The sequence below is a fragment of the Perkinsus marinus genome (genome assembly GCF_000006405.1).
Source record: "Perkinsus marinus ATCC 50983 genomic scaffold scf_1104296944404, whole genome shotgun sequence".
NCBI classification, from domain to species: domain Eukaryota; phylum Perkinsozoa; order Perkinsida; family Perkinsidae; genus Perkinsus; species Perkinsus marinus.
Genome location: NW_003211409.1, coordinates 154,083 through 173,218, shown reverse-complemented (window position 1 = coordinate 173,218; position 19,136 = coordinate 154,083). Strand labels below are relative to the sequence as shown.

General features: G+C 51.8%; 6 protein-coding genes across 6 annotated transcripts; 3 read left to right on the top strand and 3 right to left on the bottom strand.

Annotated features, from left to right (window-relative positions):
* Window positions 1-647: 647 nt before the first annotated feature.
* Pmar_PMAR001063 (hypothetical protein) lies at window positions 648-2,531 on the top strand (the record flags this gene model as incomplete). Its single annotated transcript, XM_002780425.1, has 9 exons — window positions 648-765; window positions 812-1,033; window positions 1,082-1,185; window positions 1,232-1,564; window positions 1,609-1,714; window positions 1,761-1,811; window positions 1,860-2,031; window positions 2,085-2,418; window positions 2,472-2,531. The coding sequence occupies 9 exons, from the start codon at window positions 648-650 to the stop codon at window positions 2,529-2,531; spliced, it is 1,500 nt and encodes a 499-aa protein (XP_002780471.1).
* A 747-nt stretch (window positions 2,532-3,278) lies between these two features.
* Pmar_PMAR001062 (hypothetical protein) lies at window positions 3,279-5,448 on the top strand (the record flags this gene model as incomplete). Its single annotated transcript, XM_002780424.1, has 8 exons — window positions 3,279-3,471; window positions 3,528-3,728; window positions 3,804-3,904; window positions 3,949-4,060; window positions 4,108-4,220; window positions 4,263-4,362; window positions 4,726-4,888; window positions 4,938-5,448. 8 exons carry the CDS (start codon window positions 3,279-3,281, stop codon window positions 5,446-5,448), a joined length of 1,494 nt encoding a protein of 497 aa, XP_002780470.1.
* Window positions 5,449-5,748: 300 nt separating this feature from the next.
* Window positions 5,749-7,878, top strand: Pmar_PMAR001061 (tRNA-dihydrouridine synthase A, putative; the record flags this gene model as incomplete). The annotated part of the gene is made up of 6 exons (XM_002780423.1): window positions 5,749-5,781; window positions 5,834-6,160; window positions 6,581-6,761; window positions 6,811-6,960; window positions 7,187-7,392; window positions 7,564-7,878. 6 exons carry the CDS (start codon window positions 5,749-5,751, stop codon window positions 7,876-7,878), a joined length of 1,212 nt encoding a protein of 403 aa, XP_002780469.1.
* Window positions 7,879-9,804: 1,926 nt separating this feature from the next.
* On the bottom strand, window positions 9,805-11,539 carry Pmar_PMAR001060 (hypothetical protein; the record flags this gene model as incomplete). Its single annotated transcript, XM_002780422.1, has 5 exons — window positions 9,805-9,933; window positions 9,977-10,038; window positions 10,084-10,117; window positions 10,685-10,827; window positions 10,870-11,539. The coding sequence occupies 5 exons, from the start codon at window positions 11,537-11,539 to the stop codon at window positions 9,805-9,807; spliced, it is 1,038 nt and encodes a 345-aa protein (XP_002780468.1).
* Window positions 11,540-12,912: 1,373 nt separating this feature from the next.
* On the bottom strand, window positions 12,913-15,095 carry Pmar_PMAR001059 (RNA-binding region-containing protein, putative). Its single transcript, XM_002780421.1, has 7 exons — window positions 14,155-15,095; window positions 14,036-14,112; window positions 13,881-13,994; window positions 13,765-13,834; window positions 13,386-13,718; window positions 13,189-13,339; window positions 12,913-13,029 (listed from the first exon to the last, which is right to left on the bottom strand). The coding sequence occupies exons 1-7, from the start codon at window positions 15,078-15,080 to the stop codon at window positions 12,985-12,987; spliced, it is 1,716 nt and encodes a 571-aa protein (XP_002780467.1). The 5' UTR covers window positions 15,081-15,095; the 3' UTR covers window positions 12,913-12,984.
* Window positions 15,096-15,433: 338 nt separating this feature from the next.
* Window positions 15,434-17,262, bottom strand: Pmar_PMAR001058 (2-methylcitrate synthase, putative; the record flags this gene model as incomplete). Its single annotated transcript, XM_002780420.1, has 8 exons — window positions 15,434-16,126; window positions 16,184-16,271; window positions 16,313-16,560; window positions 16,607-16,676; window positions 16,721-16,835; window positions 16,878-17,007; window positions 17,055-17,129; window positions 17,182-17,262. 8 exons carry the CDS (start codon window positions 17,260-17,262, stop codon window positions 15,434-15,436), a joined length of 1,500 nt encoding a protein of 499 aa, XP_002780466.1.
* Window positions 17,263-19,136: the final 1,874 nt, after the last annotated feature.

The following is a 19,136-nucleotide window of genomic DNA, read 5'->3' as shown; positions in this document are numbered from 1 at the left end:
GTACTGAGACATGTCTTGCTATGGCATAGCTGCCCCGGGGAATAATTGATCCCAATAAAGGTCAATTTATTGGGCTAGGCCCATCAGCGAGTGTTTTAGTAGTTGGGGAGGGACATTGATTGATTTACGTTCAGTTACCATTTAGTTGGTGGGACCTTTAAAGACCCCCCGCATCGTCCTGTTAAGTTAGCTTCTGGGAGGCTTGAGTAGTCTAGCGAGGGTCATCAGCCAGAGGCTCTGGCCGAGAGAGCATCGAACTGACTCTCTGAGGTGGGTGAGAGCATCGTTGACTCATGGTGAAATAAGGATGTGTCAGTACTGTGATGAGGGCAGAAGATGGAGCCTTCTTCTCCTCCACTAGAGCATGGCTCGCTGTGCTGCATGGAGCGTGACATTTAATCCTCCTCCTCCACGTGACGAGGACGACCTCCGTCTCGACGATAGTCAGTAGCTCACTATGGACGAGGATTGCCCGACGTGTGTATTTGTCAAGAGTGGTGGTGCTTTGGTTGAGAGGGAATCGGCAAGATGGAGAGAATCAGCTGAGTCATGGAGTATCTATAACGCTAGAGGAGGGAGTCTAGGAAATAATGCGCCTCCAATACGCTGTACGGAGCTTGATCTTTACTTCTAGTTGTTACTTTTATATGTCTGTTGCTTCGCCTTTAATGCTTCATGATACTGTCTTTTCCCCTCCTACTCCATCCCACGATTACAAGCTGGATGGCGATGCTATTCGGAAGAAACGAGCCAGAGCGGAGTTCTGTAAGCATCTCATCGGCATCACTTCTCCACCGCTTATATTTCTCAGTCGCTCCTTTGAGCGCTCTGGCCTCTGGTTACGGTTCCCAGGCAGGCAAGCCTCTAGTAGGCCGTTATCAGTGCTCTTTGGTCTGCCCTAAAGAGGCTCTACGGAAACTGATGGCCAAACTGGTGGAGATTCAAGTCGAATCTCGTTGTGTTATCCAACTCGGTGGTGACGTTGTCGATCCTGATGGTAACGGTCTCGGAATGACCCTGAGATTAGCGGCAAGTAGTACCTCTTTGCTCCTAACTTGATCCGTCTCCTATCTTGTCATAGATACCGATCTTTCGCTGCAAGAGTGCAGGAATAGAGTCCAAGAAATCATATCTGGTGTTTTGGCTTCTCATGCGGGAAAGATGCCGAGAGGCTACGATAAAAGCGTGAGTCGCATTCAAGTGTGATTGGGTGAAGTGACTATTCTCTCAGGTCATCACTATCCCCGCTGCTCGAGTCAGCGACATCCTCGGTCCTCGCGGTGCTGTCATTCGGGCGATCCAAAGAGACTCTGGTGCCAAGTTGGTCCTCGCTCCCCTCCCCGATGAGGATTCCCGAGCCCATCATCATGGCGACCATGCGCTAACTCTGATAGGAGGCTCTGACCAGATCGCGGCAGCAGCGTGGATGATTCACGACGTGCTTCAAGGGGAGTACAACACCTACTGCGCGATGTTCCAGCAGGAGCTGGATCGCCGCGCTAAGTCCCAGTCTGCCGGCCCAGGCTTCACAAGACATGCAGGCGGCAACGTTTGGGAAGAGAGAGTACGGTCTAAGGCATCGCTGAGTCCTTGCACCCTTCTTATCAGATGATTCACCTCCCCGAAGAAATCATATGTTCTATGACTGGCCCTGATGGTAGTAATTGTTTTACCAAAGTTGAAGGCGCTTCAGGAGCTACGGTTACCTTAGAATGTAGTGGTTGCGGCTATAGTTTCTCGAAAAATTTTTTCTGTGTCAGCTCCTAGTTTTAATCTCTTTGATCTCGATGGTACAAGCCTGTCAACCCTCGGTAAGCCCTAGATGGGGTTTCGCAGCATTACATTATTCCTTCTTTCAGCCCCTTCAATTTTCACTCCTCCGAGCTCTTCTCCGTCTAGTGAGGAGGCCGGTACCAGAACTCTGAGAATCTCGGGTAGGAGCCCAGAGGTTGCTGCTGCATATGATGTTGCGGTCGCCATGATCGAGAGCGATGTTGAGTCCCGACGATTTGCGGAGCGAGCAGCTGAGCAGTGAGTTATCACGCTCCTTATGGTAAACTAGTTTCATGGTTTCTTCTGATCAGGAAGAATGGCTCTGTCCTATCGCCTTTTGCTGCTGCGAGCGACTCAGCCAAGTCATATTCAACGATGGGGAGTTCCTCCCGAGGCAGCTCTCACTTGCCAGGGGGTGGTAGTAGTACTAGCGAACGCCAAACGCGTGTTCTGGAGATCCCCTTTGAGTACATCGGCAATGTAGTTGGCCCCCAGGGTGCGGTACTGTGGGCCATCAAACACGACACTGGTGTCTTTCTTACCATGGAGAAAGGGACCATGCGTGGAGCTCCAAGGCCACTGGTCATGAGAGGCACCCCAGAGAGTCTTGACAAGGCAACTCAGCTCGTTAACGCTGTCCTCGAGGTGAGTCTAGTCCTCTTTCCGGTGGTTTATGGTAAATCCTGTTGGTGTTTTAGGGTCGTTACGACATCGATGAGGCCGTTAGTCGTCGTCAAGAAGAGTTCTGTAGGAGTTGACTTTGCTGCTGCTGCTGCCCATAAGATCTGTCAGCGCTGCATCTTCCCGAAGTTGCCCGTCGGGGCCCGTCCCTTCCTGTTGTATGAAGTTAATTTTTATTCTGTATTATCCTGTATATCGTGGCTTTCAGTTCAACCTGATTACCACTAGAAAGCTTAGTATTTTCTCGAGGAGTGGTATGATGACAACTACTCGGGTGTTGTACTGCGGTGCAGGCCGAGCACGTATGAGGTTTCTGCTTTTCTAATCCTATCGTTACTCGGCAGTAGGAAGCCGAAGGTGCTCCTGAGGTTTGTCGGGTCCATAGTACTACATTTTTCTCCTGATTACCAACCACTAGCTACTACTATTAAAACCACTAATACCACCATCTCTTCCTTTTCTATTCTTATTTATCTATATCATCGTGCATCTGCTATACCAAAGATGCCGTGCCGAGCTGTAGACTTGCAGGTTATACAGGCCTTCTGTCCTTTAGTCGTCTTCGCGTTTTTCGGCGACTCTGAGGAGGCGTAGTAGGAGGTCTACCACGATCGGCAGCACGCATGCACTAGCTCCTGCTGCTGCTGTTGCCTCTGAGTGCTGTCCATCATAGTCTACCGAAGCTTATCCCGAGTAACTAACAATCGCCGTTGTGATTCAACTTTCGTGAAAAGCTTTGGAGTTGAGTTTAACGGGTTTTGAGGTATTGAGATCTTTTCCATCGACTCATGCGTCATTCAGTGAGCGATCTAATAGCCTTCCGTATGGATAACAGCGCAGCATCCTCTGGGGCACCACAAACAGGTGTGAAGCGTGGATGGGACCAGAGTAGTCCTGATAGCAGCGGGGAGGTGTCTAATCAGACGATGACCCCGCCTGAGAAAAAACCGGCTACTGCGGATCTTGTTGCCCAGGCAGCTGCGGCGGCTGCAGCCGCTGCGGCGAGAGTCACTGCGAGTGAGGGATTCTCCTGCTAGGCTACTCACGGTGACTGACTGCTCGTCGTTTGGTAGATGCACAGCGACAGGGAATTATGCCGCAATCGACTCCGCAACCGCCCTTGGCTCAGCAGGGGCCTATGTCGGCTCAGCAGCCCCCCTTGGCTCAGCAGTCCCCCTTGGCTCAGCAGGGGCCTATGTCGGCCCAGCAGGTCCCTCGTGGTCCGTCACCAGTACCTATGGCTCCTCCGGCTAGACTCGATATCACTCCTGAAGGTGATAATGTTATCATAACGCAACGACGGGCTCGTGAATTCCAGTCCTTCTGGGAGAGCACTGCTCTTTGTATAGGTGATAAAAGCGCGTCCAGGGCGTACGGCGCTGTGATAGCATCGTCGATCCCAGAGGAATTCGTCCGCGAGGTAAAGTGCCCACAATCGGTGATAGGAAGGGTGAGCAGGGAGGCCTAGCAGTCCAGTCTGTGAGAGTGTTACAGGTCATTGGACCCCGTGGGGCCACCATCAACCAACTGCAGACCACAACACTATGCAAGATACAGTGCCAACCTGGCCAGCCTGGGGGCTTTGCTAAAGTCAAGATTTCCGGACGTAAGATACCTACGACGCCCTCTCGAGTATTCGCTCTGTCTGCTTAGCCACACAGACCTGCGTTGACGGCGCTGTGATCTACGTCCAAGCTATGGTCGGCAACTGGGATGACTATACTGATGAACAGCTCATGGAGGCCGGTGGGAAAGAAATTCGGAAGGTAGGCAACCGTGTCAGTGCCCTATGGGACTCTTCTCGGTAGGAGATTCTCATCCCGCATATCCATGTGGGCAACGTTATTGGCCCCAAGGGATCTGTCATCAAGACTATTGAGGCCGATACTGGAGCTAAATTGGAAGTTGGTAAGTTACCCCAAGCACATCGGCTTTGGTCGTCATCGGTTTCTACTGCTTCTTCACGTTGAACAGCATTTCTGATCAGGGCTGCAGGAGCAAACGACTAAGTTGGTGTTGTTCGAAATTGAGTGTAGTTTTAGCTGCTACTCCTACTACTACTGCTTAAAACCTCTCTTTAAATATCATGCAGTTGCCTTTGTGTATGCGATCTGCTTATCCTTGTCCTCGAATTCTCATTGTGGTCCTGGGATAGACTCTTGTAGTCATCGCTTAGTGCCATGCACAGTAAGTGAATCAAGCCCCTACAACACTTATGAAGAATGAGCAACAACGCGAAGCCCTCTAGGATCCTCACACTTTCCTTTATAGATAACCGTACCTCTCGTGGCTCGAAAGAGGACCGTCATATGACTATCTCCGGGCCCGAAAAGGCCGTCGAGAAAGCGGCCCAATACGTTATGTCGGTCATGGCTGGAACTTATGACATCAACCAGGCGGTCGTGAGGATGACGGCACTGGACAACAGCTCTGGGTAGGCGTGGTGGTACTCCTAGAGAGGTCTTCAATGCTTTCATTCCTAGGGCTTACTTCAACGCCCAAGCACAGCAGTTTTCCAATGTGCAGCAACAAGCTTGGGCCAACGCCCAGTACCTCCGATGGCCCACCGAGCAGGCTATTGCTCAGGCGGCTTATCAACAGGTTATGGCTGAGATGGCCGCTGGACGGATCCCATCGGCCTCTGCTGCTGGTGGTGCCGGTGGCAGCGGTGGCGGGAATGTCTCTACGTCTGCTGCCACGCAGCAGCCAGCAATGGACCCCGCCACATTGAAGCAATGGAAGGACTATATCAGTCAGTGTGATAAGGCTATAGCGGATGCTCCTAAGGAGAAGCGGAAGGAGATGAAAGACTATGTTGATAACCTCAAGAGGCAGTATGGACTTACCGATGCGATGCTCCATGGTGATAGTGAGAAAGTTGAGACCAAGGAAGCGGCAGCACCACCAGAGGAGCCGGCCCCGGTGGATCGTCGTCTGGCTGGTATGAGTAAGGCTACTCCTACAGCGTCTGCCGCTGAGGAGTCGACTGATTAACAAGATGACGATGTTCTCACTTTTGTGTAGTATTCGTATTATGAGCCAAACAGGAGTATTGTGTTCCCAGTGGGGGGCTGGTGTGGAGAAGGCAATATGTGATCAGCTCGAGGCCCTCATGGTTACACAACTGTCGAGTTCAACAACAAGTCAGTCCAGCTCTAGTGTCGGCAGCTCGACCGACCTTGGATTCTCGCTGGCCCCTCAAACGTGAGCTCCATTCTCGTCAGTGTGATAACCCTAGATTGTGCAACCTTCAGCGACCGAAAGGGAGGGCCAGTGCGGCTGTCCATCGCCCCAATGGTGGATGTGTCCGATCGGGATTTCCGTATGGTACTAACGGCAGTGTTGATTCCGCATTGGGGATTGCCGTCGTTGCTGTCAGTTCATGCGGCTCCTAAGCAGCAAATGCGAGGTGTGGACAGAGATGCTGGTAGACCAGGCCTTGGTCCATAACGAGGATATCCCCCGACAGCTTGAGAAGATCATAGGCTTCACTGAGGCGGAGCATCCTATAGTGTGCCAACTTGGGGGCCATGACCCCAGCAAGTTGGCAGCAGCTGCCCGGATTGCTCATCGTCGGGGCTATGATGAAGTCAACCTCAACGTCGGCTGTCCGAGCTCTCGAGTAGCCGGTCATGGCCTCATGGGAGTCGCGTTAATGAAGACGCCCGAGTTGGTCCGGGACTGTCTGCGTACGCTGGATGATGAAGTGAGCCGGGAATGGTAGTAGAGAATAAGAGGAGCCCATCTGACTTCGCATCCAGCTGATCAGCCCTATGACCACGTCCTTGGTTGAATTTAACCCCTTAATGAACCGGATATAACATTAATTTTTTTGCTATTTTATTAGAACAAATGTTAAAGAAAAGTCGAAAGATTAGCAAAATGGGTGAAAAATAAATTCGACCTGGAAATGCCATAAGAACGGCTATGAGTCATAGTCATGCCTTGTGTATACCCCTCATAGCGATAGTCTAATAGTTAACAGACTCCTTATCTCGTGGTATCGTCTAAGCCTGTTGTTGTATACCACCATATGAGGACTCACAATCTTTTCTCTTGCTTTTGGGGGTGTCACCGGTCATTTTCGGAGTGTCACCACGGCTTTGAGGACCCTATACCGTTTCAGGTTCCTCATGTTTCTATCAAAACACGTCTTGGTGTCGACGATCTCGACACAGAAGAATTCACTCGGTCTTTTCTCGGCACCATTTTACCACCTCTCGCCAGCTCTGCCGCTCAGCAGCCTTATCGTGTTATAATGCACTGCCGAAAGGCTTGGCTCCAAGGCCTTTCTCCCGCTGAGAACCGTAAGCTTCCGCCCAACCAGCCTGCCCGCCGGTGCAGTTGTTCGTGTAGGTACTGTCCCACCACTGGACTATCCCCGTGCCTGCAGGGTTTTAGGGGCCTTCGGATCAAGAGTAAGATGGACCCTCAATGGTGGCATCGAGACGCTGTGGCAGGCGAAAGACGTCCTGACCAGCGAAATAGCACCGGCCAATCTCGAAGGTGCTCAGTGTTGGAATATATGTTCGCTCCCCTCAGCTGAGCTTAGGAGTTTTCTCACTGATTATAGAAGTTCATATACAAATTCGGGTAGAAGTGTTCAGGCCCGGAAGAATTCCTTTTAGTTTCCTCAGAATTTTTCGTATCGTTGCCGACACATGTAGTTGACCATGTGCATATTTCACCCAAACTGCTAGTGTTTGAACTGAACAGGTTTTCATTCGATCAGGCGTTATGATAGGACGGGCAGCATATAATAACCCTTGCATGCTTCATGATGCTGATGTCTACCTCTATGGTTGTGATGAAAACCCGGTCTCTGCCGAGTCTCGAGGAGCATTACTCGAGGCCTATGCAGACTATCTACACGATCGATATCCTCTCGAGAGTGACTCTCCCCTCACGCCAGGGACGTTCGCGACTTCTCTGAAACCGGTGAGACTTCGAGGAGTTGAAGCGATAATATATGATTGCTTTCCTCGATTATGTTTGGGAGTTTCCTCATTGACTATAGGAATTAACACACAAATTCGGGTGAAAATATCAGATTTCCTCAGAATTTTCATATTGTCACCAACACATGTGGTTGATCATACCGGTTTTCAGACTCTCGGTACATTTGCGAACAAGTCAGGCAACAGAATGTACCGTCACACTATAGACGGCCTGATCAAGGCCCACAAGCGAGACCGCGAAGTCGGCCCAGGAGATGTGGTCCGAATGGCCATGAGAGAGATGCCAGAGGAGCTCCTCTGGGAACCACTGCCTTCTACAGTTGACATTGAGGAGGCTGAGAGGGCCGAACGACAGCGGATGGTCGACTGGCAGCGTCAGGAGCTCGATCGGCGACGGATCCAATACGCGAAGAAAGAGGCCACTCAGCGGGCTCGGGTGGTGGCTGCCAAAGCTGCTGGTACTTGAACGTATATTAAAGCTAACTTGTAGAATAGCTGTGCACAATTCTCAGTTTCACTGTCCCCTTCTCCATGTTGTGTTAGTTGGGATCACCGTGGTCGGTGAGAGCAGTAGTGGGCCGGCTCGTTGATGTCTTTATTGCAATGCCCATACTGCCACGCCACGCTACATGGCCCGTCCTGCAGAGCACCACTGCTATCTGACGCGACACCATCAACGCCCCCACTTCGTCACGACCCATCACAAGACCTGCCTTTCCTCACTGATGCATCCAAGAAGGCCAATATACAATGGCTATTCGGAAGTCGTCAGTCCGACGCTCGTAGAAGTTTCCAACCGAGGGGTTCGTCCCCTAGACCATCGGAACTGTCTCTTGACTCCAGGTCGAGATTTGTCTACATTACTCCTCGGAGGGCAGCTAGTCGCAAAGCGGCTACGTTCTAGTGCCTCACTATATGCCAATTTGCCTCCACTCGCATGCCTGATGTTTCATCACTATGTTGTCTTGTCGTTTCTCATTAGTGTCGGTTTAAGGTTGTCTGCAGCATGGTACACTTCTGTGAGTCCCAATACGAATTTATGAATGAATGTGCGATACCCTCATCCCCGAGGTTATGCTGATCATCTATTGAGCCTTCACACACCATAGATCACGTTGGTAGCGACTTGTCGTATCCCATATTAACAGAAAGTGCGGGTCTGGGAAGAGAAATAAGCTCCCCTGCCGTTCAGAGGCCTCTTGTCCGAAAGTTGGATATGATTTGCCTGGTGTGACGCAATAAGCTGGTGCGTTTCCACAGAGTATTCTTCCTGATATCCTTCACTACTGCGGCGGAATTTCCTGAGCTTTGTCCTATAGACCGCTCTGAGAGTTCAGTATATTAACGCTGGGCAGACATGTCATGCTGAGCCACCCTCTGGCCTTCATCGCCTTGCTGACGTCCCACGGAACTGTTTCCGTTTGAGACATGTGCCTTCCAATGAATCGATCAGAAAAACCATCACTTTCCACAATCCCTCGTAGGTACAGAGTTCTCGACGAATAACACTTCCGAACTGAGTAACTTTTACCCGTTTGCAGACTGTTGTCGGACATCGAGAGGAATCAGGCAGATTGCGCGTCACGGACGTGGCGCGTACAACACATTCAAATAGGTGATGCCAACCGGCAATACTCTCTCGAATTCTAGTGTTCTCAGAAGCACTACTGAATTTGTCGTGATAGCTGATGCGGACGTAGTGAAAGAATACGGTAACCAAGTGATGTGAACATCTCCGAAGACGAGTGATCGCACAAAGAGGAGTCCACCTTCCTTGAAGGCACAACTTATTGACAGTTTTACCTCTGAAATTGTAAAGAAATACGAGAGGAACCTTCGCGATGATAAGAGGCTGTACTGTTTAGCTAAACTTCTACACCAAACTCGCAAACTCGAGGGGGTTGGTGGACGGCGAGTTTAAGCACCTCCTCCCTGTTGGTTTCTCAGTTAGAAGTCAATTACACGGTATACCTCATCGGAGGGAGTGACGGAGAGCCTTTCAAGCTGAAGGCTATGAAAGGGGAGCTGGCCCACGTTCACGGCGGGTAGGCCTACTGAGGCAGCACATCTACGTAGGAGTTCATCGAATGCCAAGATCGTTAGGATCAGTTATGTTACGTGAAGTGGGAAAAACTTGTTGTATTTACGGATGTCAAGCCAAAGCACAACGTAAGTTTCCAATGAACACGTCCCTGTGAACTTTCTGGAGTGTCCCTGCGCAAGAGACTCACACACGTTCATTGGTCATTGGATCAAATCGTTGATCGGAGCCCGATACGGCAAACGATAACAGGTCTATAGGCGAAGGGCCGCCCTACTGCTAGAAATGGGACAGATTGGACTCTCTAAACCAAACGATGTGACGGAGACAGTGAAAGCATGCACCAATTATTCACAGCTCATCAACAGCCATTTTGAATGATGTCAACAATGACGCCAGCTTGGACGAGAGGGATCCCGCATGTAGACTGATGAAGGCCGAGACCTCAGGAGAGACCACTAGCACTAGGAGGGCAGATAACTGAGCGAAGTAGAAAATGCCAATGAGGTAATTTCTGCCTTACCATAGCAAACATCGCAATAAGAGCGGTCACGATCACATAATACAGTATTGTCCTCTTACTGCCTGAGGAGAAATGAGCAGAAACAATAGTGTTGAGGACACTACTACCCCCAGTAGGGATGGTTTCGCTCTCGGTGGTCCCCTAGGGAAACAGACATGAACGACTCACGACATCAGAGTGTTAGCCCACTTTCCGTTCTTTCAATCGAGCGCTACGTCTCACAGAGAGAGGCTCAGGGTCATGCTTCCCCATTTTTGAAGTAGCGAAGAGTATCCCCGTGATAGCAATGGAGGTCATGACAGCACACAGGGCCCATGGGACCCAGGACATAGTCCGCAGCTGGACGACAGTTGGGAAAAAATCCATTTCGCGTGAGGCACTGCTATCATCGCTATTGACACGAACGCAACTAAAGAGCGCCGTCGTCGTGTGATGCAAACATCAATGATAGTGTTACGTTGTCAGAGGTAGTGGTAATAAGTGATATTATACTTGCAGATTAACGCCTCCTCAAAATACTGTATTGTGACGACGCAGACCTCCGAGGCCATGGGACCGAGCCGCGGCGGTATAGGAGCCAGTGTTGGCTCCTCTAGGTCCATCTAGGGTAGGAGGAGGAAGGGGGATTCTGGAGGGAGCCCTTCTACTGTTAGTACATACATGCAGCGATGCCGAGGGGCCAGAGCCACTGGAGTTACTTGCACTTACCGATACGTGGAACTGTTGCCTTCGAAATAGAATGTCATTGCCCTTCCGACCCTGTGATGATATGGCACACTCAACCCATCCCTCATCAGTAGTCGACCCTTGGGCATTGACCACGCCTTGCTCGATAGGAGTTGTACCAGAGGCTGAGGCCACCACACGATAGGAGCCCACTAACGTCCTCTTACTGACGTCAGTAGGAGGTCGCCATTGGACTATCAGCACCTCCCCCTCCATATGATAGGTCAATTGTTGGACTCTTCCCGGCGGGGCAGTAGTCGCCTCCTCGAGCAATTTGATAGCCTCCTGGGCTGCGGAGTTGATACGCTGGAAGGCCGCGCTCGCCCTGCCCCTAAGGTGGGGCTCATTAGCGGTCTTATCCGGATGGAGCACTTTACTCAGGGCCCTGAGCTTCTTCTTAACCTCCCCAACGGTACACGGTTGCTTCGTCAGACCAAGTACTTGCATCGCCTTCGCCGACGACGGCAAGCCCTCTATTCTTTCCAACTCCACCATCAATGGAGACTTCAGTACGGCCTTCGGTTGCAACGCAGCCGCTTGACTAAGCCTTAGAGATCTGCGGGGCGGACGGAGCTCCTGTGACCCCGCGGGGGCCGCCGAGCCCCTAGCAGAAGGGTGTGTCCTTCCCTGCCGAGCCCTCCTCAGCTTGTCTACTAGTTCCGACTTCTCGACACACTTTGAGAAATCAATGCCCTCTCTGGTCAACTCCTCCTTCAGCATCTTGATAGTCATTCGAGCTATACTGCCGCCTGTGGACCCTCTAGGTGGACCAGGGGAGGGCGAGGGCCGCCTCTCAGGGCCGTGGCCAGACTTCCGCCTCTTCCTCGGTGATGACATGCGCTGCTGCGAGCCTTTCAGTGACCTCTTGCCCGCACTACGCGGTATGACTCTCCTCCTCGTTGGTGGCGATGAACACGGTGACGGCTTGGGCAACTCACTCTCCTTGACAGACCGCTTCCTCCCTGAAGAGGTAGGTGGAATCCGTCGCCGAGCCTTAGGGGAAGGGTCGGGGGTCGGCTGTGGGGCCAGGCTACCTCGACGTGACCTCTTACCCCCAGTAGAAGGTAGTAGTCTCCGCCTCACGGCCGGCGACCCCACGGAGGGAGTTCGAGTGTCCTGTACCCCCATGGACTTCCGCCCACGCTTTTTCCCAGAGGTACTGCCAGCAATCTTCACAGGATTCTTACGGGCCTTCAAGACGACAGATCTCCTCAGCTTCCTGGGCCGTGGGCCAGATGCCGTCCCAAGCTCCTGCTCATTCTCTCTTTCCTCAACAGAGTCCCTCCGCCTCTTGGCCGGCTTGAGTACCAGTCGCCCCACACTAGGAATGACCGGCTGACTATGGCAACGGGCCAGGCCATGTAGCCGTGGTATCTGCAGCAGTGTAGTCGACTGGTGGTGGTGGTCCGAGGGGGAGAGTCGTGCACTTCCCCGTCGGGGAATAGGAGACGGGCTGATGTCCATCGGGACAGGCGTTTGCCTACCCGAACTGCGGTGGATGTGGTTGGACATATCGTCGAATAACACTGAAATAGAAGAATAACCCCAATAGCACTCGAGGGAGCCCTTTGGGGTACGACCATAACTAAAAAACGCTACCCTACTCTAATCGACTGTTTACAGATGGTGATAGAACCGATCCAGTAGAGGGCTCGGACGTACCGTTGCTACGGTGGTAGGAGATAACTCGACACCCTTCGTAACGAGAGACTTATGAATGGGGTTCTCAGGTAGCAACCAAGGAAAGTAGGGTGAATGCATGCAGCAGCCCTCGGGGGCGGATTATCCATAGGTGGCCATAAACAAGGTGATGAGAACCTCTGGGAAGGACGAGCAGCAACGCCGAATAAAGACTGAGCATGGAGAGATGGTCAGTTGCCAACTAGAGTAATAGACTTGCTGGGAGGTGACCAGATGGGAATCTCATAGACCCACCAAAGGTCCCTTCGACTGTCCGTAATGGTTGTAACAGCCGGATGAACTTTATAAAGCGACCTAATATAGGTTCTTAGGATCATAGCTCATCCGTACGGAAGTGGATGATGATGACCCATGGAACATTCTCGATGGCCAACAAGGTAACAGGACACACATTTTCATACGAATGATGCCGATGGAGGCGACGAGGGGCATAAGAGGGAAAGAGAACGACCAACTCAAATGCCCAACGATGCGGTGAGAGGCCCTCGTTACGCAAGCCATGCAATAGCCTCTGGACGATACTTCTTACAGTGTAGTTTGACAAAGGCCGAATGTCGGTGTTGAGGTGTCTGTCGATGACCTCAAAGGCCCGCTTCCCATTTGTCCTCTGACACTATAACCGCCACCTAAGAACAATCACTGATCTCTGGACCGACCTGGGAGATAGCTGCATGAACTGACCCTCCTCATTCTCGCCCGAATATCCGAGACCCAGGGGATACACACATCTTCGGGTTGGGTCAGAAGATAACGACTAGATGATGCCGAATCAAGGCCCCTGTTACCAGTTGCCTGCCTGCGAACCATCGCCGATTGAGGCCCAAGGAACACTTGGCAGCCGCGGCCCCCGTGGTGAACTTCAACCAGCAGTCGCCATTCTCTGAGGCCTCGTCCAGCCAGCACCCCGTTATCGTACCAAAACGTTTAGCCTCAGACCTGTCAAGGACAACCCCTGCTGACCACCATACCACATGTCTCTCACTTCACGTCGTCGGTGATCTCCTTAAAGAACTTCTCAGGACCACCCTCGTTCATCAGCTGATCCCCCGCAGCCCAAAGGTTCCGCAGGATCAATACTCGGCTGCCAGTACCAGTAGCCGCCCCCGATGCCGCCGAGGCCAAGTTGGATGCCGGGAGCCTCGTGGCCGACTTCATAAGAAGGGAACTGCCCTCCGCGATGGGCTCTCGGACCATAGCCCGCATGAGCCGAGCTCGAGAGAGGTTATCCTTGAGGAGCCCCGTGTGGGTCGACGGCCCTTCCTCATTATCCTCCACAAGATCAAGGTCTGTATTCGCGCCTACGACCACCGAGGACCTAAGCATAGCAGTAGACCGCCGACCCCGCTGTCCCGTCCCATTACGACGACAAGCCTGCTGATGCAGCTGAGGTCGCCATACCAACCTTGAGCTCCTTACCGCCAATCATCATTCCTGATCAACGGCCCTCTGACTACATCCCTACGCTACAGGACCCTACCACTGAGGCCCTTGAGGGCACTCCTAGCATGCTCAGAATCCCCATATTGCACAAACGCATATGTTCCTCCTTCCCCTTGGTTTCGAGGATGACGGTCAACGAAATCGAGTGGACCTATGTAGTACGCTGCCATCCAGATCCCCCGAGACTACTACCAAACGGTTGGAAAAGTGCTCGTAGATCGTCCTCACTAAGGTCGGCCACAAGGTTGGCACTACCCCCCACATACAGCCTGAGGGCAGCAGATGAGCATACGAGATGGGAGGCTTCGTACCTGCACTCGTTCACCCTTTCCCCGTATGCATTGCTGACGCTCTGGCTCGGATAGAGGTTCCTCTCAGCCTGACTCGGCTGTATGTTAGCTCCATGGCCTAGTTTGGTCCACAAGGAGGTGGGTTCGATTCCCAGTGCCTTCACTGCACTATTTTGATCCTCGAATTCCACATAGGCGATCCCCTTGGACCTCTGTGAGCGACCATCCCGAATAATCTGTACGTCTCTGACTTTCCCTGCCTGTTTACTCATGACGAGATAGACAGTCCGGTCGGTCACGTCCATGCCCAACTGCGCAATGAGGACCGTCCGGGAGGCCCTCGATCGACTCTGATGTTCATGTCCTCGTCTCGAGTCATCTTCTCTACCCTTTTTTTGTAACCTCAAATACTCCTCCTCATCCCGCGACCGCTTGGTCCTGGCCCGAGTACCATTGACAGCTGGGGGGGACCGACTAGCGTCCCTTTTCGAAGGACGTCTGGGACGGGACCGGGATCGGCTTGGGGAATCTCTACGATGTTGATGATGACGAGACTGGTGGTGGTGATGGCGATCTCTTTCTATATCACGATGACGACGGCTCTCACGGTCGTCCTCATCACGACGAGGACGACGTGCATGGTCTTCTCTACCGTGCCGACGCTCACGCTTGTCTCGGTCATCACCTCGACCTTCACGCTCGACATCGTCATCATCATCGCGATCCACCCCTGCACGACTACCCTGAGGTCGGTCCGCACTATCGTCACGGCGACGCTCTTCCCATTTCTCTGCATCATCTGGAAGCTCTTCGTGATCATTATGGTCGTCGCCATCATCATGTCGACCTTGGCTCTCCTCTCGAGGTGCCTCTTCACCCTTGCCTTGCTCCTCAGCTCCTCCCACGGATCGACGCCCTGTTGAGCCGTCTTCAGACTCAGTCGGCATGACAACAATACGACTACTTCATAATTGAAATCTCCAACACAAAACCAGACGTTTGAAACCATACCAAGATTCGGCAGCACGGCATGGCACCTTCGGCCGAGACCCCCTCACCAGCCCGAACCGAAGCTGTTGAATCTAAAGGTTGCCGAAACGGAATAAATATAACTGGAAACGATCAATACGGTAACCCGCCATTTCTCTAACCAATTTGACGTCCTACAATGTTACCAAGATTATGATAAAAAATGTAAGTAAAGCAGGGGAGGACGTCGTGGCGGATTCCCACTACCAATAGTTGTCTATTGCTACGTAGTGATTGTAAAAATGCTGATTGACAGCAGAGGTGACAAGTCTTAACGTTTTTGCCTAGGGCTGGTGAACTCTCCAAAACGCTTCAATTTCTCATACTTGTCTATATCAAAGGCCACCTCTCCCTCGAGGGACGCCTCACTGGCCGAGTCTGGGTGGTCTGGATCCTCCATATCATGCACGTACTCCCTCATCCTACTGCCAACATAGATCTGCCGAGGCCTGCCAATTCTTAAGTGACCTTCCGACACCATCTCTCTCCACTGAGTTATCCATCCAATAGACCGCGCCATAGCAAACAATACCGTATACATGCTCACTGGGAATCCTATGGCCCTCAACATTATGCCCGAATAGAAGTCCACGTTTGGATATAGCTTCCTCTGGGCAAAGTAAGGGTCGCTCAAAGCGGCTTCTTCCAGGGCCACGGCCAACATCAACTGAGGATCGTCACGATAACCACAGGCCTCCAACACTTCGTAGGTCAACTTTTTCATATACGTAGCACGCGGATCAAAATTCTTATATACGCGATGACCGAATCCCATCAGACGAACGCCATCCTTCTTGGCCTTCACGTCGGCGAGGAACTGTGGAATCTTGTCTCTAGTGCCGATCTTATCGAGCATGTCAATGACGGCCTCATTGGCACCCCCATGGGCTGGTCCCCATAGAGAGGCGATACCAGCAGCAATGCATGCATAAGGATTCGCTTGTGACGACCCCGCGATTCGAACCTATGCGGGATTAGAACATTCAATACATGACTCGGTGATATACCACTAAGCCATTACCGTAGCTGCTGAGGCATTCTGCTCATGATCAGCATGCAATATGAGGAACTTGTCAATGGCCTTGGCGAAAACTGGATTGATCTCGTACCTACGCTAACCATACTCGTCCCTGTTTGAAGGGCCCCTTACTCTTCCATAGGAGTCGAGAACATCATATAGAGGAAGTTCTCTGCCACACTGTACTTCTTCTTGGGGTAAACTATAGGTTGCCCAATGGCTGTTTTATAGGCCATAGCCGCTAGTGTGGGCATCTTGCCAACTATGCGGAGGGCCACCATATCGCGATGGGCAGGATTCTTCCAATCCAGTTTATCATGGTAGAAGGCCGACATCGCTCCCACTACGGCGACCATGATAGCCATCGGATGGGCCGAGGACTGAAGGGCCGGATCGAGGACCACTATCACGGAACAGCCACACTACCTGAAAGCCGCCGTAAAATTCCTTGAACTTCTCGTGGACCATCATGTGCCCTTTCATGGCCGCATCGAATCTAATACAAATATCGTGATCAATGAATGTCGGGCGAGACCTCACTTTTTATACTGTGTACGTGAGGGCAGATTCCCGTTGAGTAACAGGAAACAGACCTCACAGAAGTCAGAGTGTTCAGCCAAATCCGCAGCGGGATACCCTCGATACAAGAGCGTGCCTGAGGGTCTGCGATACGTGAATGCCCAACACGATGAGGTACCTTTCGGGCCGTCTATATAGGTGATAGCACTAGAGCAAGAGGCCGTGCAAGAGAAACCAGGGTCGAAGGCAAACATACCAGTGTGAGTACTTAGGTTGCGAATGTCGATGAATTGGTCACCGTGAGTGCCCTGAGGGTGAAGGCCAATAACGATAATAAACACTTTGTTGGCCCCACCTCCAATATTGGCAATTCCTCGATACGCCCATCTGGTAGGTGAAGCTCGGCTTTGCAAGGGGCCAAGGCGGGGGACTGACAGGAACCAGGTGAGAGTAGACAGGAGCACGGTCCGACGGCCTACTACCCCATTGACCACGGGACGGTCCAAGCCGGTCGTCATGAAGAACCGCGAGTCGTCACTGAGATTGCGTGGCTTGAGGGGCATTGGAAATATGATGGGAAATATATCAACGTTGAAGAGGATGATCATCATGCTGTAAAGGCGTGGTACTCCTTCACGTCACCATTACGTGACGCCACGTATGATTTCGTCGTAGTAGGTTCAAGAGTAACAGAACCACCAACGGCGACTGTTGTTATACTAGGGATGCATATCGCGATGTTATACACAGTATGTATGGGCAATCACGACGTGTGAGGAAGTTGGTGTTAGAGAAAAGTGGTAGTATTGATTGCTCCACGAGACGTACAGTCTGTGACGTAGATCACTGGCTGGCTCTTAGTGATCTACGTCACAGACTGCTCTCGCCGTATGACCCTACTGTTGTAGGCGTGTGCTACTGTACGTGCTATTCGGTGCTACAACATGCGTTTAGTATGTGGATCAATCTTAGTGCGTCCTAGATCGTCTTGGGCACACATGACCTCAAAAAATTCCCGTCCAATAGCGCCACTAATTTGGAAAGCAAATTTCGGATTTCTAATTTGGGAATATGTATGCGTGCGCGAACTGGACACGTGATAGCACTGCGGGAGGCCAAACAGATTCCATCACTTTTTTTCGAGGCCCGTCACTATTCCTGCACTCTGCACGAAATATCCTGTCCCTATTCTGCGCATTTCTGATAAAACGATTATTGGTCAGTCTCATATGCCTACAGCATAGGCACGAGCTCCATAGATCCCCTCTGAGTCTCAAGAGCGCCCCTCCCAGGATCGAGTTGACCCGTTGATTCCAAATTGGAATTTCCAATCCTGAGAGTGTTCTCAGCAAAAGTCTATAGGGTCTACTACCGAATACTCATCAAGCTCAACGTCTTGATCAGACTACTAGGCAGTCTCCATGGTACTTCCACAACTTGGGCACACGCTTGGCACGATAGTGCGCCCCAGCAGACATGGAGGGGACTGGTGTTTTCCGATAGGGACTGTTCCCAACCTTCCCCTCCGCGTCACAGTAGTTTCTACGTAGCCTTCTGCTGGCATGAAATTGCGCAACTTCGGAAGTTCAAAAGTTGAATTCGTTCAGAATTCGAACGTCACCCCGATTTCTGTAAAGCAAGCATTCTCTCTCACCATTCCAGTCCTGTTCGCTGTTCGATACGCTGGCCGCTTTGATCCCCCGAGCCTTGAGATCACTGACAATGCTCTCACGGAGAGGCTCAGGAGGCTCTTATAGATGCACTACATGGTCAGGTCTCGATGGCAACACCTGCGGCCATGATCAACTAAGGTAACGAATCTCGTTATGGTCGCGAAGGTAGGTGTGGCCATGACCATGTGTCCCTTCTGGTCCAATGCCCACCCCTACACGTAACTGGAGTTTGTGGCGCGCCTCGAGGTAGTCTATAACCCATATATAGTAGCAGACTGGAGTGGTGGTGGTCGTGCCTCTTGGACCACTGGGCTCAGCTCGTCAGCTAGTGTCAGCACTTATCAATGCGACAGGCGTCTACAATGTAGTCAGGCAGGTCCAAAGGGTATGTTTCGTTCATTCGAACGAGTCACATTGGAGCATCCTGGCAGGCGCAAGATGACCAACTTGTGGTCCACTGCTCTGTAGGAGGTGTTGCCCTATAGGTTAACGATGCAGCTCTTTATGCTGTACCTGGGATCTGCTACTGTGCTGTGTATATCATACCTTAGGCCGTCAGTGAACTGGACTTAATGTCCTCGGATGCCCTACTATCAGCCTTCCTATTGGTCGAGTGCCACAGGAGCCGATACCAGGGATCTTGCCACTGTTACCGCCCTGCTCATGGCATCCCACTGTACGTCTGCTCTAGCGCTGATGCCGAAGTACTTGTTCTTGTCTGGGCCCAAGGTGTTGGATGGGAGGACCCCTCTGCCCTGCAAAGT